The sequence below is a fragment of the Gallus gallus genome, chromosome Z (genome assembly GCF_016699485.2).
Source record: "Gallus gallus isolate bGalGal1 chromosome Z, bGalGal1.mat.broiler.GRCg7b, whole genome shotgun sequence".
In the NCBI taxonomy this organism is placed as follows: domain Eukaryota; kingdom Metazoa; phylum Chordata; class Aves; order Galliformes; family Phasianidae; genus Gallus; species Gallus gallus.
The window spans coordinates 32,161,059-32,184,730 of NC_052572.1; the positions used below are offsets into that span (position 1 = coordinate 32,161,059).

General features: G+C 39.4%; 1 protein-coding gene across 13 annotated transcripts in view; it reads right to left on the reverse strand.

Annotated features, from left to right (window-relative positions):
* The window catches only part of FREM1 (FRAS1 related extracellular matrix 1), a 69,310-nt gene that overhangs the window by 3,255 nt on the left and 42,383 nt on the right, over nt 1-23,672 (reverse strand). For 4 of the 13 annotated variants that reach the window (XM_004949102.5, XM_046905845.1, XM_046905844.1 and 1 more), the window contains 13 exons: nt 23,144-23,408; nt 18,222-18,636; nt 17,354-17,555; nt 16,687-16,831; nt 13,714-13,843; nt 12,386-12,458; nt 10,014-10,163; nt 8,585-8,823; nt 7,826-7,873; nt 7,390-7,572; nt 6,998-7,123; nt 5,503-5,618; nt 336-421 (listed from right to left, as the gene is read on the reverse strand). In XM_004949102.5, coding sequence (XP_004949159.3) covers nt 336-421; nt 5,503-5,618; nt 6,998-7,123; nt 7,390-7,572; nt 7,826-7,873; nt 8,585-8,823; nt 10,014-10,163; nt 12,386-12,458; nt 13,714-13,843; nt 16,687-16,831; nt 17,354-17,555; nt 18,222-18,636; nt 23,144-23,408 — 2,178 coding nt within the window. Of the gene's footprint in view, nt 1-335; nt 422-5,502; nt 5,619-6,997; nt 7,124-7,389; nt 7,573-7,825; nt 7,874-8,584; nt 8,824-10,013; nt 10,164-12,385; nt 12,459-13,713; nt 13,844-16,686; nt 16,832-17,353; nt 17,556-18,221; nt 18,690-20,039; nt 20,225-23,143; nt 23,409-23,672 lie in introns of those variants that run through there. The other 9 variants (XM_015280194.4, XR_003072178.3, XR_005842735.2 and 6 more) reach the window with 9 other exon arrangements.

The following is a 23,672-nucleotide window of genomic DNA, read 5'->3' on the forward strand; positions in this document are numbered from 1 at the left end:
GTTTTTGAAGTTGTTACCTTTAGTTTTCCAACTAGCTTTAAAATGAGAAAGGTTTCAAGGCAAAAAACAAAAACAAACAACAACAACAACAAAAAACCACCTCAGCAATAGAGAACTTTCATAAACTTTTCTTTTGATAAAAATAATAATAATAATAATCGCCAGGTAATTGATGGGTTTTTGGTTTTGGTTGCTCTGAAATAGTAAAAGCAGCAAAAAGTAGATTACGATGCTACGTTTGAATCCTGGGCTGAAATGTTTATTGCAGTTTCTGAAGTGCAGAGAAGCTGTAAGCCTCTGAGGAAACAGACTTTATTGTCAGCTGATGTACTTGCCTATCCAAAAGGGCTTCCTCCCGCCTAAGTCCCACAGCCACTGCATGTGTTGTTCATTAGCCACACTTGTGAGACTCCCCAGGTATCTAGGATCAACAAGAGAGGATGAAGTAATTAGAATTCCAGAGAGTGACAGACATCTCCCATGGACTTATCAACAAGAAGTACTGATTCTAATATAAAGCATATACCTGAAATTTCACAGGGAACTCAGTACTGGAAGGAAAGAATAATTGCATGAACATTTATAGTTACTTGTAGAAGAATTGAAGTCTTTGACTGATTTTTCTAATTTTGTAATGGAAAAATTAAATCAGCAACAGAAATAAATAGGACATGTGTAACTCAAACAAACTATGTTTTAAATTGTTGGCACAACCACTGATACATTATTTTCTTTAGGATAATAATAAAAATTTAGGAGACTCCTAAGATCTGGCACCATCAAAGAACAAAGTGTAGAGAATCTTACAGACATCTCATGTTCACAGCTAAACGTGTGGAGGGGTGGCCTCAGAAACACCAATGGTACGCTGACCCAGCAGAAAAGTAGTTAGAAGCATCCTGATAGGGATCAGGCATTGTGCACCCCCTCATGGTACAGGCTCCCCAGGTTCTGCTGGCTGGTTGCAGTGCTGTCCTGACAGCTCCCTACAGAGGCTTTGACCAGACTTCTTGGCAAAGTTTAGCACGTACTCTCTGTCCCCTTACATCACAAGAATGGCATGTTTCCACTTCGCTGAGCCCATCCACCATGTCCATCTAGCAAGTTTCCAGTGAAAAAAAGAACTAAGCAGTTATTCTGGCAAATGCTCTTGGAATGTTTTTTGCCTCTTCTTCCTCAAATAAAATATCCAGGAAAGCAGTTTACTCAGGGCATGCCCCCAGGGTAACTGGTTCAGCAGCAGAATACCACTCCCCTTTGCAGTCACCGTGGTTGACCAGTTGCTGAAGCTGGGGCTGAGGACAAATTTGCTTAGCAGCCTCTGTGGCATCGCTATTACTTAAGCAAGAACAAAAATAGAGCATTTTATTTGTCTGCTACTTAAAGACAATCAGAGCACCAAAACTTAAGTCATTTGCTTTAGGTAGGCATCGTTTATCCCTGTTGTTTCAACTGCTTTAGGAAAACTAAAAACAAACAAAAAGTGTCAATTTGTATCACTGACTGTATATAATTTTTGATATACAGGGGTGGTTTGAGCAATAGCACTTTCAAACCTTTACTTCAAGTACCACAGAGAGACTTCAGCACTGAGAAAGCACTGCAATAATTATAATGTTATCTAATCTTTTCTCCATAGGAGTGCTTTCTAAATACATTCTGAGAAACACCTGGCTGAAGGGAGATCAACTGTTCTAATTGTTACACTTAGTCAGGGGTTTTGCTGTATTGTAGGGAAATGAAAGCAGTCCTGAAGTACCACTTAAGATAATTTTACTAACCTGTACCCTTAGAGATCCAGACACAGGAAATGACAAGGTAATCACAGCATCACAGAACTGTAGGGGCTGGAAGGGACCTTTAGAGATCATCGAGTCCAGCCCCCCTGCAAAGCAGGCCCCCTGTAGCAGGCTGCACAGGTAGGCATCCAGGTGGGTCTTGAATATCTCCAGAGAAGGAGAATCCACAACCTCCCTGGGCAGCCTGCTCCAGTGCTCCATCACCCTCACTGTGAAGTTCTTTTGCATATTGGTGCAGAACTTCCTATGCTCCAGTTTATGGCCATTTCCCCTGGTCTCATCCTCACAGGCTGCTGAAAAGAGGTTGGCCATGCCCCTTTGACTCCCACACTTAAGAGACTTATAAACATTAATCAGATAACATTAATCAGCTAAGTCAGTCCATTTGCAAATTATTCCTTAGTGCTTTAAAAGTTATATGCAAAACACTTAGCATGAAGACTTTCCTGATTTTACATTAAATTAAGCAGCACAGTTAAAGCAGCTTTGCACCATCCAATAAACTGAACTTCTGCAAAAGCACACTCAACTAGTAGTGGAGATCTTCACAGCATGGGAGGACAACTGATATGAACTGCTGCAGTAAATTCACATCCCAAACTGACAGTGAAGGAAGGGAGAAGTGACTGAAAGTCTCTGCTCTCATTAACCCAGGCTTTTGTTTGACTGCCTGGGGAGTAATGCCGGTGCCTTGAAATAGCTGCCTAGTGTTGCTTATGACACCTCTTGGTATTCAAAACATTCAGATGAGACTGGTAGACATGATGTAGAGCTTACAGCAGCCCTACATTTCTGGAGTGGCTTTTGAAAGTCAGACAAGACACCCTCAGCCTTCAAAATGACTCTAGATATCTTAGTCACTATGCTGAAGTCACTGGCAATCCTGCAAGTTAAATCAGACGGAGAACTAGCACAGCGTTAGGAGAGGAAAGCAGCAGGGTCCATCCTGCTTTGCATCATGCAGTGCTGAGTTGTCATGAAGGGTCTAACGATCGTGGTAGTATGGCTCTGCCTGTAATTCCCAAGGACTGAAGCCGCATATTGCTAATGTACCAACAGAGAACAAAAGAACAACCCCTTCCTCAATAAGCTGTTAGTACAAGGATCGGAAATTGGATCATTCTTAGATTCTCAATAAACATTTAACTTCAGGAAGACGAAGGCATGATTTGACTAATAGGGTAAAACGAGCAACAGTGGATTCTGTCTTTCCAGTGAAGAGTCTCCTCAGTGGCAGCAGTGAAACTGTCTCCTGCCAGTGAGTGCTGCTGCACTGATGCCTGTGGAAACGGTGTTCCTATGGGATAAACAAGAACTGCAGCACAAATGACCAAAATGGCTGCTGAACCAGGTTGCTTTGTGATCACTGAGCCATTATATCCCTCCGATGCTTCTCTTCATGTTGCTCAGAGTCTCTTCATCCATAAGAAACAAATCTAGAGAAATGAATCTACTTTTACTCCAATGTATTGGAGGAGGTTTTGAAATGGTGCAGGGTTTTCAGAGCAAAGAGCTGAGAGTTGTTTTCAGTTTCACTGTCACCATGGCACAGAGCAACTTGAATCAAGACAACCACATCTTTCTGTTGTCTTTTACCTTTGCATATGGAAACCAAAGACTGGTATGCCACTTGTAACAAATGGACACAATGCATGTCAAAGCTCATTGATGCAAAAGGCAGCAAAGGAAGCCCGAACAGGTTTGCATAAGCCCATGTGCATACATTTACATCCAGACAGTAATTGCTACCACAATAAATCAATAGCATTGCTTTCACTGAACAGTTTGGTCTCAAGTCCATCAACTTGAGAAACAAAATGAGAGTGTTTTCTCTAAAAGAACAAATGGTTGATCTATTAGTTGCAGACTGTTACAGCTTTAACAATGTGCTTTTCTCCTGTTTTATATACTATCAAAAGTGTGCAACAAAATTGAGTAAGAATTGAAAATTACTTTTTTTTTTTTTTTTTTTTTCTAAATAAGAATTATTCATTTTCAGTGAAAAGTGACTGATATTCTGTCAGGTGTTTTTTTTTTTTTTTTCTTTGTTTGTTCATTTGTTTCTCATTCAGTATCTAATGTTTGTATGATATACCAAAAACAGAGGAATGGCAACCATGCTGATTTCATTTTCTATTTGGAAAACAACAGTCATTTAAATGTATACAGTGGAAGTATTAGGAATATTAACTACAGAAGTACCAGGACTGGCAGGGGTGGATGATGGTGGGGGGGTTCAGGGAGGAGGGCAAAAGCACAAAATAAGTATTAAGTTATCTTCTAGCAACACTTTTAAATGTGTGCCTGGGGTTGTGCTTTTGTAAATCAATCCCAGGTGGAGGTCAGGAGTATTTCATTTACCATGATAAAACTTCCCCAGTCTCTGGTAATCTGGCATTAATTAAATTGTCACTGCCCTAGGATTCATTTGCTTGGGGATTGTGATATGCCTTGACTTTTTGTGTGGCTGTTTCACGCTGTCACCAACTTACTGTTACTCAGTTTAACTTCTGTATTACACACTGTAGCCTTCAGCACAAAGTTATCTCCTACGAACAGTATGTATCCTTAGGAACACAGTCTTTTAGGAAATGGGAACGTCTCCCAGCGATTAATATGATTAATTCACTGAGAATTCCCCAAGAAGCAAATGAATGTTCAATCTTTCAGAAAAAAAAAAAAAAAAAGAAAGAATATTCACAACTGACAACTTTACTTGGATAAATTGAATCAGTAGGTAAAATAATCAATAGTGTGAAATTTGTGGTGAGTTTCCATGAAAAGTATCTTCCATCATCTGGAAGGTAGAGTTTCCATTTGCCCGCTACCAAGACAAAATAAGCTAATATAACTGGCTGGAATGAATCAAGGTTTGTTATGCCTGCTGGTCTGTGTTTCATATTCCCTGCAAGCTCTTCAGCTGCATACTGAATATACTCTTTTTCGTTCGTGTCCAACTTATCTGTGTTGCAGTTTTCATTTCACAGAGCAATGGAAATGGACTATCAAAGTCCCTTGTTATGTTCAATCTGGGGCTCAGAATTCAACACAAGATACAGAACATACGTAATCCTGGGGTAAGCTTCATGTTGCCATGACATTTCTCTCAGTCCTAAACTCTGAAAACCAAAACCACAAGTGAGCCTCCAAAGATCAAGACTAGCTTGTATGGTGGTTTTTATATTTGCCTCCTTCTTCAAGACAACTATTATTATAATTAATTAGTTTTCATTTATCCTTAGAAGTCAGAAATTTTCTGTAAGATTGGATGCTAAGGTTTTTGATTAGTTACAGAATCTGAGAAGCTGCATCTTGAGAAGAACACTATGAGGAGCACAGGAGCTGGCAAACTGTGTTGTTGCTTTTATCAACTGAAGGTAGAGCAAAGGAAGCAGTGAATCAGAGAAGGATGAAGAACTGAATTTTTGCTGTATTTCTCTTCTCCCAAACTAAGCCATGCATCTCCCAGTGGGAAACAGCCAGGAATTAATGTAGTGAATAAGGTAGGATAACCAAGCAAAATGTAATGACTAATAATATTTCTGTTTTCCACAGGGTCATAATCCTAGGGCTTGTTGAATCATTTTAGTGCTGTGCAGCATAATAGAAGTGGGACTCAGCCAAATCAGCACAACCTTAGGAACAGCAATCATTTCAGGGAAACAACTAGTGCACAGCAAACATTTGTTTGGAAAAGTCTTACTGTTCTCTGCAGGCCTGAGCAGCAGTATCCCAGGTGACCTTTTGATTCACTACCAGGAAATAGCAACTGCCATCATGATGACGCCATCCAGAGGGACATTTTTTCATGCTTGCCTCCTAAAATGAAAGATGAAAAGGAAAAACAAATCTTACTCACAGTAGTCAGCTCTACACATTAATAATCAAACTGGAGGCTGGAGGTGCTGTTTATGGCCTCTCCAGGATCACAGAATCACAGTCACAGAATGGCCCAGGTTGGAAGGGACCTCGAGGACCATGAATCTCCAACCTCCCCCTGCCTCCCCCCCCCCTCACAGGCAGGGCCACCAACCTCCACATTTAATACCAGACAAGGCTGCCCAGGGCTCTGTCCAACCTAGCCTTGAACACCTCCATGGACGCAGCATCCACAACCTCTCTGGGCAGCCTGTTCCAGCACCTCACCACTCCCATAGTAAAGAACTTCCCCCTGACATCCAACCTAAATCTTCCCTCCTTCAACTTAAAACCATTTCCCCTTGTCCTGCTGTTATCTCCCCTTTCAAAGAGCTGACTCCCCTCCTGTTTATAGGCTCCCTTTAGGTACTGAAAGGCTGCAATGTGGTCACCCCGCAGCCTTCTTTTCTCCAGACTGAACAAGCCCAGCTCCCTCAGCCTGTCTTCACAGGAGAGGTGCTCCAGCCCTCTGATCATTTTTGTGGCCCTCCTCTGTACCCTCTCCAACAGCTCTCTGTCTTTCTTGTACTGCAGTCTCCAGATCTGGACACAGTATTCCAGATATGTCTCACAAGAGCAGAGAAGAGAGGGACAATCACCTCTCTGTCCCTGCTGGCCACTCCTCTTCTGATGGAGCCCAGGATACCGTTTGCTTTCTGAGCTGCAAGAGCACACTGATCCAACTCAACATGGACACTGACATTTGTCAGCAGAGCTAAAACATCAATTAAAAGATGTAAAGAACTACATGCCTACTGGAGGACCCTACTGTTTGTAATCAGTAGCTTACAACTGACATAAGGTCTGAGATCCAGAAATCTTCTCAAGAGTGTAAATTAGTTTGGATAATATTTCTGGCTCCTGTGGTCTGTGTAGGGACTGCAATGCAGCACAGTTCAGTATGAGATCGTAAGTGGTGAGTGAGGATGTGTGCTTATAGGATGCCTAAGTTATCTGGTTTTATTAAATCACACCAATTATGTCATAGACTTCATTTACTGGTTCTCTCATACGCTTATTCCCAGAAGTATCAGTACATTTGTGCCCACATGGCTTGTACAGAAGCACCCATGGGTAACAGATGAAAGGTAACTCTAGCAATAAAGCCCCCATCTTGTCTCTGGGAATCATCTCTTCTGGTGACAGCAGACCTGACTCTGGACAATTCTTTTATCTCCTGTGAAAATCAATTATTGTTACAGGGTGATTTGTAACTTCAAAGTCTTGTTTATTTGTAGATTCCATGTTCTGATTTAGATGCAGACTCATGACATTTTTACCTTGCTTTGGGAACTCCAAAATTTCCATTCTATCCCGTCACACTGAAATAACTTCTGAGTGCTTTCTTCATAATGCATGAGCCCCTTCAAATCTGGTGTACAGGCCCTTGAAAAGGAGTGAAAGTCCTGGAAAAGGGAATGGCATCTGAACATTCAAAAGAAAATAATTACACAAAACAAGCTACATGAAACTGATGAAACGGCTCATTTTAAAACTAAATGGCATGAAAACTCTTCAAGGACTGCATTCTTATTTGTCTGCGTATTTTTTAAACTTTGTTTTGGAACAGGAGGAGTCAGGCTTCAGACCTCAGAAGCATTAGCTCATTTTGAGAAAGAGCATGACTGAAAACAGATGGTAAAAATGTCTGTGAAAACAAAAGGTTTCATACCTGACGTCTTGAGCTTGCTTCAGATGCCAGTTCTGCCTTATCAGCTTGTGGGATTTCTGTCTTCCTAGTGGAAATGGCATTTATCTGTGGTTGTGCTTGGTTAATTACTGACACTTCAGCCTTCTTGTTTGCTTTAGCTGATGAGGTGTCATCCTCTATTTTGAGTGATACTATCCCATGGTACTTGGTTTCACAGTATCAGACACAAGCAAAACAGGAGAGGTAAAAGAGAGAGTTAGCACTTACAAGCAGCTTTTGAATACTGCCTTCTCCTCCTGCCCGCAACCAATCCACTCAAGCAATAATATAAATTGTTGTAAATCAAATTATACCAAGGAAAAAGAAAGACACATAGAAAAGTAAAGCATTGGTTTACATAAAGCCAGGAAGTTATAGAATCAGAAATAAATCATAGCAATATTCATTATACTCTTACTTTGTAAACCACATCTGTTCCATTTCTAAATATAGATGAAGGATGAACCTGAAAAAAGGGTAGAATATAAGAATGAGATGGGTGTATTTAGGCATAACGGAAACAAACAAACAAAATAATCATGCAAGATTTACTATGTAGCGTAGGTTACAAATCACGCACAACATATCCTGGGTTTAGGTCTGAAAAAGGAAATTGATGGCCCCTGAAAATAGCTCACATTAAAAGTGCACTTATAATGAGATTAACTTTTAAGATCACAGTATCAGAATGTGACTAAACCACCTAGTTAAATCAACTTTGCTTAAACAGGAAAACGCAATGGGCAGTAACTATACCCTGCTTAAGATAACAATATTTTCATCTCTACAACTGCAAGACCAGACTTGCAGTTTCCATACATTGGCTTGACTCTGGTGATTTCAGTGAAAGTCTGTGTAATTCTTTTGGCTGACCTACAACTTAGACAAGATCAGAACCTACATAATTCCTGACGTTGCTTGTTGTATGTTTCCTTGGCCAACTTTTTTCATTCCTCTCTCTTACATACATAGGTCTTCAAAATCTGGAAACATTACTATGCCCTTCCAGCCCTCCGCAAAGTATTTTAAATAGTTCTACAGCTCTTAGGTTAGACTCAGAGCAAACGCTGGTTATTTATAGCTACTGCACAGTCACTGCAAAAACAGAACAAGTAAATGAGGACAGCAAATGCCAATTAATTGATAAATCAGCTTAATCACAGCAGAAGTTTCTTACTATTCTGCCATTTCCAGTCACTCTCAGTTTGGCCCTTGACTGATACGCCAACCTGCGGTCCTGCAGTGTGTCACCTCTGTGTTCTCTCATCCTTTTGGAAGGAGGTGGTGAGATCCCTTCCAAGTGAACATTGCCAGGCCTGGGAGGTGATGAGGAGCCTGAGGAAACTGCAAACAGTGTGCCTCTCCTCCAGAAGTCTTGCTTGCTTTGGCTGGAAGAATGTAAAGTACTGCACTGACCTGAAAGCATAAAAAATGGCAGATGGTCAGTTCTAGCTGCATGAGCAGATAACTGGTCACATTGACATGGCCACATAAACAGCTTGTCATTAAAAGCTGGAAGATTCTTTCACTTGATGTGGTTGATTTCCTGTTTGTTCGGTCATCCTTTTTTATGGAGTTTCCTTAATTAAAATTGTCTATGACTGCAACAATCTGTGTATGTACTGTGTCTATCTAACCACAGATCAGAATCCCTACCAAACATCTGCTGAGTATAGCAGTTTCCAGGCATATATTAGGGTTTGGAGTGCTGAGTTTTTGGGCAAGGATGGGTATCTTTAACTAATATTAGTGATATTCTCATAATGACTAGCCAATTTCCTATCCAGAAACTTGGACATCATTGTTCTTCAATTTAACCATGTCAATGGATATCTTTACATTATGAGAAAAAATAAATCTGCATTTTTAAAAGGATTTTTTTTTCTTTTTCTTTTTTTTTTATTGTAAAATCAAGCCTCATTCATTATAATACATCCATTTAAAATATAGTTTCAGTAAGCGCCAGAAGGGAAAACATTCTTCAGCTTTCACAGGACTCAGCTGCTTTGCTAATCACTTGTATTTCTCTGCTGCTTTTTGGTAAGCTTTTAGGCACCACATTTGCTTACTGAAAAACACAATAATAATAAAGAAATAAAGGCCTAAACTCTGTGGTAATCACTGCTGTGCACTGTAATGTTGTAGACTGTGATTGTTAGGCATTAGAAAATGTAATTCTGAGAGCTGAGACTAGTTGTTAAGATTCTTTTTTGAGAGGAAAGTCAGTCTTTTTCAGAAGCATGTAACCAGTGTTATACAATCACTGGGAAAAAAAAAAAAAAACAACAATTCTAATGGAGTCAAAAATCCTTTTTTTTCACTTCAGTAAATGAGAGCTAAATTCATGTTGTTATGAAAAGTGGCTTGTTTCCCTTCCACTCTTCTCATTTTGTACTTGTTGCTTTCCCCATGCTGTGTTTCCTGAGAGGATGGATATAACTGTGTGAGAGAATAAATGGTCTGCAACTGCCAGGCTTGTTTTCTCTAAGAAGAAAGTAAGCATTTTGATGTGAAGGTAAGTGTTAGGAACAACTTGTGGTTGAAAATAAGTAGCTACCTAGCCAAGATTGTCCCACAGTTTACAGATGAAGATCAAAAGAGAATACCTCCTTTTGAGTCCAGAATTTTCACTACAGCTTTTGTCTTGGTGCCAAGAACAGCATTCACAGAGGAGTTCAGAACTACTTCAAAGACTTCATCATCTTCCTCTAATCTGTCATAAGTAATTGCTATATTCCACATCTTGGTTGACATTCCTAACAGAAATAAACATTTTAATTACTCTTTAATTGCTATTTCAATCAATCAGAGTGTCAGAAATATATTAATTAACATGTCTGCAGCTAGAATGAAGTAGCTTGTGTATGCTATTGTTCTGCTACCAACTGACTGGACTCCTGCTGTTCCTCTAAATAACTTAAGGTTCAAATTTGTTCCCAAACAATGTTGATTCAGTTTGAGAGCATATACTGTAACAACAACAACAAAAAAAGCTGCTTTAAACATGAGAAATGACACTACAATACATAAATGTTGGACTTCTGGAATTTTCCAGATACAATGTAGCATATAATATTATGCTGAAGGTTTCATCTAAAATACCTGCAAAAGGATAAAAGAATGCACTAGCTTGAAGTACAGCCTTTCAGAAGGCATATTTTACACCTGCTTACAAAATTTTGACTTGGTTGACTGTCTTTACTAGGTAAATTCAGGCTTGCACTAGTGGGAAAGAGAAAAGATCATTCCAACATAAAGGATTGGGCTGGTTATTAGGGAAGGAAAAAAAAAAAAAAAGCTTAGAAATTTGTCTGGAAAAAGTCAGTGGTGGCACAACGGAAACTGATCTCAACGTACACACTGCTATCATAGAAACATCTTGGAAACTGTTTCTAAAAACTCAGTGCTGACATCCAGAATTAACGTCAAAGACACAAGGGCAACACAGTGAAATAAAATCTCTACAACCTCTTGACACTTAGCATAGCCTTGCTCCTTCTCAGTTTGAATCCTCTGGCAAAGAACAGCTCAGTTAGTACAAATAGACCCACAAACTTGGATGGGGCCTCCTCCTGCTCCTAACTTGCATTTACAATTTACTGAGTCAAGTCTAATGTGCCAATCAGTACCGTGAATTGGCATAGCTGCTGTTTGTTTTTGTCACAAATCTACTACTAGACTTACTAAACATTTAATAAACATGATTAATGAATAAATATCAAAGCGTTTGACTAGAAATTGATGCACTGAAAATCTCTTTCTGATCATCTCTAGCCATTTCAGCCCAAACGCTGATAAGTCTGATTGCACAGTACTTCAGGGGAAAGAGAGCCAGAATGCTGGGTAGGTGCAGTATGAAGGACATTTTTACACCGATCTCTCTCATCTTCCTTCTATCTTTTATTTAAATAGAAGTAATAATGTAATAAAACTAATACTACATAAAGAGTCTCAGAGAGTGGCTTACTGCTTTCAAAGATTTCATGAGTGCTCCAGAACACTGAAAATTAGGGCGAATTTCCACCTTTCCCCTCAAGTTTATACTGCTATCTGCTAGGTGTCATTCCATATCCGCCACTGCGAATGAACCAGCCGTTGTTTACTCTGAACCTTTTCATTAAATTCAGCTTTCTCAAAATGGCTTATAACAGCTATAATTCCAAAACAATAACATTTGTGCCTCAACTGCAACATAACTCACAGCTACAGATTTTACTACGGGCTAGCCAAGCTAAGCTGAGTTACACATATGAATTCATCCATGGGATACAGCAGTATATATTTTCATATCGTGTGATGCCTTTATTGCAAAATAAAATTTGAGGCGTTAGAATAAAAATTGTCAGGCTGGAACTGACTTACCACCTTACCCGTATCAGTTTTCCAAAACGAAGATAAGCACTTAATCTAATAGCACAAATACATATTATTTATTTCAGCCTTTGACACTTTCTATATTTTGTCTCTGCTGTAGCCATTGTGACTTTAAGCCATTGGAATCTTACTCCCGGCAGTGGTGGCACAACTCCTGCTGGTGTTGCAGGATACATTCAGAGGCCTCTGTGGACTCCTTATTTTTTTTTTTTTATAAACTCTAATAAATCCTAGTCTTTGCCTGCAGAATGTGTTCCAAAAATTCAGGCTAGCATGTGCAAATGAAGTTATTATGATAACAAATGGGTTCTCATTACCAGATAATCTATTTATATGAGCAGAAGCAATTTTTTCAGATGAAACTGAGTCTCCAAATGCTGAATCATGCAACTCTCTCCCAGATAATTTTTTTTTTGCCTAGAGATACCTAAAGTGTGACAGCAAGGGGACCTACTACACTTCCAGAAAATGAGCTGGGGCATCTTTATTCCTATTCAATTCCTCTATCTATGAACACAGAAAAGGTTTCACTCTCTAAAATGAGAGTTTACACTTTCAAAATCAGGGGATTCATTTTAAAATTAGTCAGTGCTCTCGTTCATACCTGGATCAAACTGAATAAGTTTGGAGGGAGTCACTGTAAAGTCCTTTCCCAGCACAGCAGATATTTCATTGACCTGCAAAGAAATTAAGCAGTACAGGGCAAGCTGTGGCCTGTGTCACCAAACCAATGCGTTCTGCTCTGTGCTGAAGGTACAGCGTGTCTCCTCATGGGGTCCCAGTGAGACATGCCAAGCTGTACCTGTGCTTAGGCTGACAAACAAGATGAAGGCCTACATGATAATCTTGTGATATGCAACTGTCATTTCATCCTCACTCGTCGTTTAAAACTTACCATCAAAAAAATATTCACCCATCTTAAAATCTTGTCTCAGATTGCAGCTGGACAGCATCAGATCACGCTGCTGGTCACCAGGCCTGGGAACCCAACTCTGAGAAGGGTCTATAATGGCTTCCTGGAAGAGCAGCATCAGCTAGGCTGTGTTTGCCTTTCTGCCCTTTGAGAGGTCTTGGAAGAAGAGTTTGCACAGAGATCTGCCTGCCAGCCCAACAGACTCTTTGGGATGCATGTGAATGTATACACGTACAGGGACGCCAGTGCCTTTGAATTTGCTGGAGTTTGTGAAGGATAAGGCAGGATGGCCCCTGCTGAAGTCATAGCATAACTCTCACTGACTTCTGAGGGAAAAAAGACAGAACTACATTTCTGATCAGGGCTATAACATAACTGTAAGGGAACCTGTTAGTATTTTGCTAGCAAGGACTGCTAGAAAATCTTGGCACTTCCATTTTAGGAGGAAAAATAAAACTTGCAATGTCAAATTGCACAAAAACCTATTTTACAAAAATAAAAATATGCAGCTTCCAATTTATTTATTCTGTCATAAAACATAGCCTGTTACTAAAGGTATGGGGGTTCCTTGGGCAGAGAGATATAAGGAGATACAGACTGGTTTATCGTGAAGCTGAAGCTGCAAAAGCTGCTGGGCTCCTTAGCCTGGGCAGGGGAAGAGACCCCAGGTCCTTCAGCCAGGGACTGTGCAGAGCCTGGATCCCCAAGTGGCAGGTCATGGAAACCCAACCTGACCACAGCATGAGAGAACCACTTGCTCTGTCATAGAAGCTCATCAAAACTACAATACTACTCCAAAACATTCCAGTTTGGGCTTACCAGCATTTCTTCTTAAAACTATTCTGTCAGAAAGTTTTCAGCTGTCTGAATAAGGCTGGATAAAGTCCCAGTAAGTCTGGATTGAATTGCATGGCCTTTTTACCAATTAATGAAATACTTCTCGGCTCCAAAGAAGAAATTAATGGGCTCCATTGCTTGTTATTCAGTTTCCAGTTAAAAACTTGTTGTTTCATCTTTACCTTCACTGCGATAAAAGCAGAGTCAGCAGAGTGTCCTGCCCTGGTGATTTTCAGGGACACCGTCCCCACGTTCTCACACACTTCATATTCGGTCTGCTGCATTTCAATGCGAGACCACCGTAGCTCCAGCCTGCAGGTAGAGGGAAAAAAACCCGTGTAGAACAAAGCCATCTGCCCTGCTGCCCCACCCCTGCTGCGTGAAGTGTTTGTAAAGCGGCCTCTTGACTGTCGGACTAGCCAATACACATATTAAGTCTTTGCCTCCCAGTCAATGTATTTGTGTGTGACTTGGCAGATTAGAAAGTGAGAAGAAGTAAATAAATCCCCCAGTCAGGCCCTTGTCTACTCCACGTAAAGCCTGAACATTGATTCAGAACAAAAGAGGTTCTGCAGCAAGTTTGAAAAGAACAGAGCTTGTCTGTAGCATTGAACAGGCCAAGACAATTTATTGTGGTTCTCATCGCCCCTGCAATTTGTTTTTATTGTCTCTCCCCAGTATTTTCTCAGCTATATCCTTATTTCCTCCCACCTTTCTTCATCTCTCACTTGCTCCCCCTACTGAATGGGCGCATCCCAGCACTTACTGCCTTTGCATATGCTTGCCCCCTAACCCTTTCTTTAATAATCCCTATGCTTTTGTCTTCAGCCACAGAGTCAAAATTTCTCATATAACAAATTTTAGAATGACCTGTAGAGAATATGACTGAACCTTGGAGAATCATATGTTGCACCAATAAAGAGATCAACTTTTGAAAAGCAGAAGGAAGGAAAATGAACTGTTGTACTTACAAATCAACCTGAACTTTTCTAAAACACATGTCTGCCCATACGTGTCCAACCTGCGGCCTGTGGGCTGCACATGGCCCTGGACAGATAGTAATGCAGCCCCACATGATCGTGAACTTTTAATATTGTTATGAGATTTTTAGCAATATTTTTGCTCATAGCTCAAGCGTGGACTGTGTAGGTGACTACAAAATGCAGTGGAGTGGAGGGTGCAGTGCAGTGCTGACTGCCTTTTGGACCCACCACACACAGTCAGATCAAAACCGACATGTATTACACATCTATATGCACTTGCGACACTTGGCGAGTAAAACACAGTGATCAGCAATAATAATATTTCAACACACCAAGGTGTGTGTGCCTGTGAAGATGTGCAGTTTTTGCTAATAAGCAGAAATGCAATTTTTCTCACTTAACTATTAAATTTGGGCTAGCGATATTTCATCAAATCATTTAACAAGTTAGCACGTTCACTAGTTTCAGGAAAAGAAGGTCCAATATCTCACTAGTTTTATGGTTTTGTTATGCCCTTTTATATGTTTCAATAAAAAATAAAATAAATTTTGTTGCTTATATACATTAACGACGTTATGTATTCTATATGCAGTCCAAGACAACTCCTTTTCACTTACTGCAGACCAGGAAAGCCAAAAGGTAGAACACCCATAGCCTAGGCCTTCCCTGGTTGAATAACTCCAGCACCACTGGAAGTTTCTTCCTGTCCTCCTATATCCTCTGAACTCCAAGACAGCCTATACAGAGGCTGATTTGCTTTTTGGAGCAAATCACCCATGGAGCAGAAGGGCAAAAGCTCGCTTGATCTTGATTTTCAGTATGAATACAGACCGTGAAAGCGGGGCCTCACGATCCTTCTGACTAAGGATCTGATGAGCTAAATGTAGTCCAGCAGCATTGAGATAAAAGATGGCTTTCCATTATAATAATATCAACATTCACATGAAACTTCTCTTCCAATCCAATGACAGTTAGACAGTGAGCTATTTGAATAAATCTCTCAGAAATTTAGAATAATCAAAACATTTTTCCCTTAAAAGCCAAATTCCTCTTTGTTCTGAGATCCAGCACACTTTACAAATAAGTTCTAGTTCTCTGAAAATCCTATTTCCGACAGGAATAGTGGATTTTTCCTATCTTCCTAAAAAAAAAAATTAAAATACAGTAAGCACTGCTATTTATATTCAAGAACCCATATGTTTCCACGAATAGGGCTGTGTTTTAGTAACGCATTTAATATCAGTGCTTCTGTGAGCAAGCACAGGGCAGCCAGGGAATGCTCTGGTTAGCTTTGTTCAGATGTGTTTGTATATAGGGACATCTCTTGGCATAGTGTGTAACTGCGGTAATGCTGTCTCCCACTGTTCAGTCTGCATCCTCTCTGTCACTCAAGCAAGTGCTCTGCAGAGCAGCTTGGAGCTTGAAGCCAGCTTTCTGCTCCTTCCTTTTTAAATAACACTGGTTATTTTTCTCAGTTACTTCAGATTAAATAAATTGATTGAACATTCAATCCTATGTGCAGAAATAAAGGAAACATTGTCTTTTCGGAAGAGCTTCATCCCATTTTTGGTCTTTAGCATGAAGTACTCTGCAACTGTTGTACATTAAGCTTATCACGTCAGAAGGAAATTCTGATAACATTCTTAGTTGAAATTTTGGAATTACGTGTCAAAGAGATTAATATAGTCCCTCCACCTCTCTTCAGAGCTCTTTTGAAAAATACGATTCTCTTAGCTTTTACTGCTGGCGTTAAGTATCCCATCATCATCTCAGACCTGTGAGAATCAACTTGATGTCAGCACAGGAGAAGAGTGACTCACAGCTGCAGGATCAGGCTCATGAAGCAGTAGACCTGTCCCTAAACTGCTGTCTCATTTCTCCAAATGCTATGGGCCTAACTCACAGTAAACTCCATTATATGTTTCTCTGAGGCTCTAAATGTGCTCTAGTCGAACTAATCCTTTTTACTTTGCTACCCTGAGGGGAACAGACCTTCTCTATTCTTTAAAAAAAGAAATGGTAGTTTAAGTCCTTATAATCATATCTAAGTTCACTTCTACTCAGCTTCAAGGAGGCATGGATTCATTTGTTCTAAGCCAGAAGCTATCTCAGAGCCCTCAGCAGTGATGTATTTGGTACACTGCAGTCCTCAAAACTGAAGATCAAAGTTACATTTGGGGAATCGCTGAATTTCCATTGGTGTCTGTGACCTGAAACTCCAAGTTGTCTGAATGCACTTCCCACAGTGGATTGATGACATAAAATATAATTTTGCTATTTAAGTCTTTTTGGCTAAACCCTTCATGGATAAGTCCACCTGAGAAAGAAAAGAAACATCAAGGTAAGTCAAAAGCCCATTAAGCAAGAACCATTTAACTCACTTGCATCATCTGTTTTCAACTTTTTGTTTTGTAAATCACTTTTAAAAGTCTTTGAACTTCCCCTAATCTGCTGATATAGCTACACAGTAACATCCCAGTTCATTATAAGCCAGTTAGTTCCCCTGTTTATCAAGTGACCCAGTTCACCTATTTCTTTTTCATAAAGTTCAGAGTACATTTGTTTCATTCTAGCTTTACTACTTCCTGCAACAGTCTTTCAGGTTTCCTTTCCCACAAGTAGTTTCTCAGTTGCAGCTACTAACAGTCTTCTGGAACTCTGTAGGGATTAATGATGAACATGACTCAAGTCTTAGTTCAAAAGCTTTTCTGTTGCATTCAAAACTAGCCCAACATTTGCCAAGAAGTTTTGATTTCCTGTATCAAGAAAGCATTAACAGGATAGGTTTTGAAATCTGGTCTTGTATGTCTCAAAAGACAGAGATTATAGAACACAGTACCTGTTGTTATATTTTCCAGGTAGCCATAACGAGGACCTTGTAAGATCTTAAAAAATATTTTGTCATCCTCTGTATTGGGGTCAGTCGCCTTCAGGGACCTGGAAGTAATATAGATCCCATAATTGCCATTCTTCAGCATTTCCACATCAGATAAGCAACGGAGATGAATGATTTTGGGTGCCATTTTGTCCAAATGATCTACCTAAATCAAAATTAGACAAATGTAGATTCATTTTACAGTATCAGAACATTCTCTGTCTGTACTACTTCTGCTAAAAGCACAATAGCCCACTTAGGATAGCAGTAGTCACTTTGACAAACAGTCTATTCCAGTAGAAATCTGATATCTAGTTAAGTATTAGTTCCCATGAGAGGCTTCCAGGCTCAGTTTGGACAGCCAATTGTTTCATGCAATGAGAGACAGAACATACTTGGGAGAGAAACACAAATACTGTGTACCTCTGCTTTGTTGTCTCCCACATTCCTCATAGTCCTTCTCCGTTTTCTTCACAGCAAATTTAAGCTCTATCAGTTTATTTGTTACCATAGTTGGACTCAGCTTTACAATTGAAATTTTGATATAGAATATCATAGCAAATTTAAGCATAATGTCTTTCTTTTCTTAAATATAATCCCTTTCTTTGCATTTATATAAATATAGTTATATATTTTTTCTGAGTAATGTAATGTAGTTATTTAGTTCTCCAGGTTAATTATTCACTGAACACAGAAAGAAAACTTTTTAGCTTAAAAATATCACTTTGAATTCAAAGACTTCAGCAAAAAGCAATTTTAAGCTTAGTCAAAAGCATTGCATTTTCCACCTTATTTACATATCTCTTTTGATTAAGCCTGTGGTCACACTTGCCTGAATGGTGAATGCCACTGGCTCGATCTGCACCCTCCCATTCACGATGAAGCCTTGATTAGTCCTATCTGTTGCAACAAATGTAAATTTGTCAACCCGAGAATCCCCACCTCTGTGCTTGTACGCAACATCCATATTGTCCACATCACGTTGGGTGAAACTGTACTGCAGTAGTACAGCCCCTCGGTAATAGAGATGACCATACTGGGGGAGCTGAGCCAAGATGAAGGTAAGGTTTTCTTTGGCAGTGTCAGAGTCTGTAAGCTGCAGGACATCAGGAGAAAGGAGTACCATATTGCCTTCTACTAATCTTAACCCCCTGTTCCTAGATAGTGTAGGCAACGTTTGGTCAACTGCCTCCAAGGAGATCATGAATGTCCCATGTTTAGTCCTCAGTCCATTGCTGATGATGAATCTGGCAAAGAGAGGCAAGGTAGTCTTCAGCATGTGTTCTTGATTCACCATGTACTGAAATAAAATGATAATGCACACCTTTATTACAGGACTTGCCTGTGGTGATACTGCAAAACACTTGAGAACTAGAGCTGATTTGAGCTCAAACTCAGACTATGGGGTGGGTCTATAACTTAAAAGCATGAGAACAGATGGCCAGGTATACAGAAATAATTACACTGCATCTGCAGGAATCTGATGCAATGCCAGAGGAATGGCTTTGAGGATAGACCATCAGTCTTCGAAGTCCTAACAGAGCTGATCTAATCTTCCAGCTCAGGTACAAATGGAGCAGATCTGAAATAGTGGGCTGGCTGACTACATAGATGCACATTTTATACATATCCTTAACTGTATCTTCAGTGAAAGTGCTAGCTTTACCTACAGCTCACAGAAAGAGGTGTGTAAAGTACATAATCTACCCAGACAGTGGGTTTGTTCTATTCACTGCTGCAAGCCTGTCATACCCAGTAATCCCAAACAACCTTAACAAGATGAAAAATTGGAAAAGAAACATAGAAATCCATTCTTACCTTCCTTTTCATAGCAGGTTAAACACTAACTGTACTTAGAAATTTCTGCATATTCAGAAGAACTAACTAACATTTCTTTACAAAACTTAAGTGAAATTTCACTGAAATATTAAGATTGTGTGGAATATATTGGGCAGAACTGTACAAGTAGTTAGGTTAATTTTAAAAATGTAGCTGTCCACAGCACACAGTCAGATCTGTGGAGTTATTATCCCATGCTTGGAATTTGTATTAACAGCAGCAGAGTTTCTTTTAATTCTCTCCCAAGCAGTAATATCTCCAGATAAACCAAAGACGTGATCAGACTCTACTGGTACTTCTCCTTGCCCAAACTAGAAAAAGATAAAAATATCAACATCTGGAGAGAAAATTGTTGGAAATCTACCAGCTGGATATGTGTTTCTGCCATACAAGTGACAGCATGCTCTGCAGACATTTATCAAATTTTGTTGTGGATAAAAATAAAGAAAAAACCAATCTAAGTTTCACTGCCGAGATGAGAACGTAAGTATTTTTTCTGAAGGAAATAATATTGCACAAGCTTGCAACAAAATCCACTGAGGGCATATGAAAATAAAAATTGCCTTGGAAACGTTTCATGATCTCTTATGTCACATCATCACATAGTACGTAAGGCTTATCTTTCTTTCTACCAAGCTTTCTCTGGTTATGCATAGTGCATAGAAAAGCTTATTGGAGAGTGGTTTTCAGCCACATTTGTTCTGTCTGAGGCAGATTTTCTTTGTTTTGCTAAGAAAATGTTGTTCGCATTCTTCATCTTCTGATTTCTTCTTTTCCTTTCATTTTTCCTATTCCCCAGTGCACAGTCTTTTGAAGGCACATATAGCCACACTTACACTGTTGATCTTGTTTGGGACAGTATCACTGCATGCCTCAGAATATATGTGGGCCAACCTAGCTGGCTGCTCTCCATCTATCACACTTCCATGTTGCAGCGAAATGAGGATTGGTTGACTTTTAGATTATTTCTCTCCTCTTACGCTCTTGCCTATAGACCTTGGAGAAGTATTAAAAGAAATACAGGGTCAGAACCTGGTCTGCTGTTGCATGCTTTGAATATGTCACCTTCAGTAGGTCATGGAGCAGCTTACTGCATTACACAGGCTGTCCATCTAAAACTCCTCACTACCTTCACCAATGCTGGATGATTAGGGCTTGATCAACTTGTAAGCAGGCACTATGCCATGAAGCAGATGGGAATGAGCACAGGCATAACAGGGACAGTATAACAGTTAGAAATATGTTTACTGAGGATGGTATTCCCAGCTGGGAACCTAAAGACATCTGTCTGCACTGACCTAATGCTATTGTGCCAATGCTAAAAGCATTGTGCTATTAGTAATCTAGCTAAAATCAAACACATAACTAGAATAGTGATGATAAATAGTATGCTAAGGAAAAAAAAAAGAAAGAAAGAAAGACAAAACACATTCTGTCAAGACCTTATCTGCATCTCAAAAAACCTAGGAGAATGCAGCTGAAGTGAGTTTCCTCCGGGTCCTTTGACAGCTGTAAAATCATTTTGGATGATATCTCAAACCATATGTAACTGAAAGACTTAGGATAATTCAGTTAGTGAAAATGAAGATTCATCCAGAATCTTCTACAGACTACCAGGCAGGAGCAAACCACTTGATTATATACATCAGGCTGAACATTACAATGCAAATGTTGTATGTCATTTGATTTCACAGGTGATGTGAAATCAAGCTGCCTGTGCCCAAGAAGTCCTTTTTCTCCTGCACTTTGGGGGCTTGGGGGCTTTGTTTATTTCTAGTTTATGGCTGCTTCATTTTCCCCTTGGGAGTGGAGAACAGCCAATATTCTCCTCACTCTGATGAAATTTAGGGGACAACTCACAGGCACAGTTTGGAGGACATGTTGCGTGGTTTGATTTCACCATTACCAATATTTCATGCTTTCTGCAGTTCGATGGCAATAGAGTTGGCTGTAGAACCTACCATCTGTCATGGCATTTAAAAGATAAAAATGGAATCATAAATAGTGCCAGCTCATTACAAAATTGAGCCAGCGTGTCAAAATGGAGGACATTAGCATGTACTTTTAGCATCCTGCTGCCAGCATCTGATGTCAGGTTGCTAATCACTTGAAGTCATCTGTCCAAACAAGCACTGCCAAATCTTTCTTCCAGGCCAGCAGCACCAAACAATACACACAAATTTATGACCAAATAAAGTACTTCAGTGGAAGGTAAAAATCTGATCAGATCATTTCCCAGCCTCCTACCCACCCATTCCCCATAATTACCCATATAATTAACATAACCATTCCTTGTTTAAATAATAATAGTATTGTGCCACAATATTTATACGTCTATACAAAACCAAATTCTTGGCCAAATGTTAACATCAAGGAACATCAACTATTGTGATTAAAATATTTATTGAAAATATTTATTAAAGAATCACAGTCTTCTAATAAGGCTGACTTTCTAATTTTGTTCTAAGCTGTTGGCCTAAACAAAGGACATTGGCCTTATCTATAAGCATAGCTTTCCTAGAATTATTGGTCTATTTTTCTTGGCCTGATACAAAAGTCTTACTGATTTAAGCCACTTATATTCTACCTATCCTACTGCTTTCATTGTCTAAGGTAATTCTAGTTTTGGTCATAGTGTTTCACAACTGAATTGCTAAGTTTCCATACAGCCAAAGAATATTCCTTCCCATTTTTCTATTATAAGTGGATCAGACAAACCTCAGAATTAAATTCAAAATCAGAATTTCCATCAGATTAAATTTAGTAGAAGGGATAGTTTTATGTGTTTCAACTGGGAAGAATTGCAAAATAAAGAGGTTTATTTTATATTTTCATGCCCTGCTTTCTTGGCCTGCATGGAAAAACGCTCTTAAAACAGTTGATGAAATTCAGCTTCAACATGCATCATGGAAAATGCATTTCAAGTCTGGAATCTTTTCACACTCTTATAAGTGTGTGAATAGCTCTGAGTTGCAACTGTTAGGAGCTAAACATTTCATTTTTCATAATCATAAATGAACAACAATAAGCTTTTCACACAGAGATCTTGAATTTTACAGGAAGTTCTTTTCCTGTCAAGGGCTCTTTTTAGACAAAACCCCCAATGTTACAAGGACTTAGCATTCTTCCTTCAAAAAAATTTTATTTACTTCTGAGCTATTTTTTTTCTGAATTTTCTCTCTTTTAAAGACACCTCTACAGTTATTACCTAGAGATAACTCGTTACATTATTCCATTCTCTAGCCAGTGGAGGTTTATTTAATAAAAAAAGAAAATATTTACATTGAGATGGAGCTTAATTTAAACCAGTCTAAGGGAAAGGTTCAGAATCAGGTGGAAGTAAAATTAAATATCACTAGACAGCTGAATGTGACCTATAGGTAGCCAGGTTTGCTCAAAAAAATCTGTCTGTCTGCATGAATTTCTGAACTACAGTTATGTCAGAACAGAGAAGCAGTCTTGTTTTCAGTGTGTTGAAGAACCACTTATGCATTCAAAAAGCCTGCACCACAATGGACCTAATATATATGAATAGACAGGCAACCAGTTGGCTAATAGCTGGATAGAGAAGTCAGACATATTAGACATCAAAGAAAAATTCTTCAGAGGATATTCTAAGTCCATCTCCCCCACTTAAATGTTAACATCTGTGTATGCTTGGGTGTTATAGTAATATTTAAGCCAGTATAATTTAGTAAATGTGGCTCTAGCTACTATTTCAGCGTCAATTAGAAAATGCATTTATTACTAAGGCAGTCACAACTACATGTATTACATTGTATAAATATTGTTGTCATATGAATGCTGAGAATTCCCTCAGAGCTTCCTCTTCCTCTTAATATATATATTTTTTCTCGGCAGATACTCAAGAACTCCTAGGAGAAGGACATGTGGAGAGGTTTTTTAATGTCTTACCTGAATGCATCTTGCCTTGAATGTGCCTTGGTGTTGTGAACATAGCAGACTATCTGACTTGCTACATCCATTTGACTGAAGCTCGTTATGGGGATGTCAGGATAGCTAGCATACTCTATTTGTCCATACTGAGGTGGGGAAGTTATCACATAGAGAAGCTCTTCAGGCTTGTCAGTACCATCCAGTGAAAGGAGGACATCAGTTGTTATGTAGCCTCGATCCCCTTTTGATACCTTGAGGGGTTTTATGAAAACAGCAATGTCTCCTGCGGGATAAACAAAACAACATTAAAATAGTGGTACTGAAGTGAAAGCTGGTCTCTTACATATCATTTAGCTATACACAACCCCTCATCAGTAGAAAAATTATGGAACCATAGGATTCTAGGGAATTTCACAGTGGGAGGGACTTCAGGGTATCTCTAAACTATCTGTCTTTTTCTCAGAGTAGGGTCAGCCACACCACCAGCAATTTCCAGGCTGCACAGGGCTTAATTCCACTGGGGTCTGAAAACTGGCAAGAGTGGAAA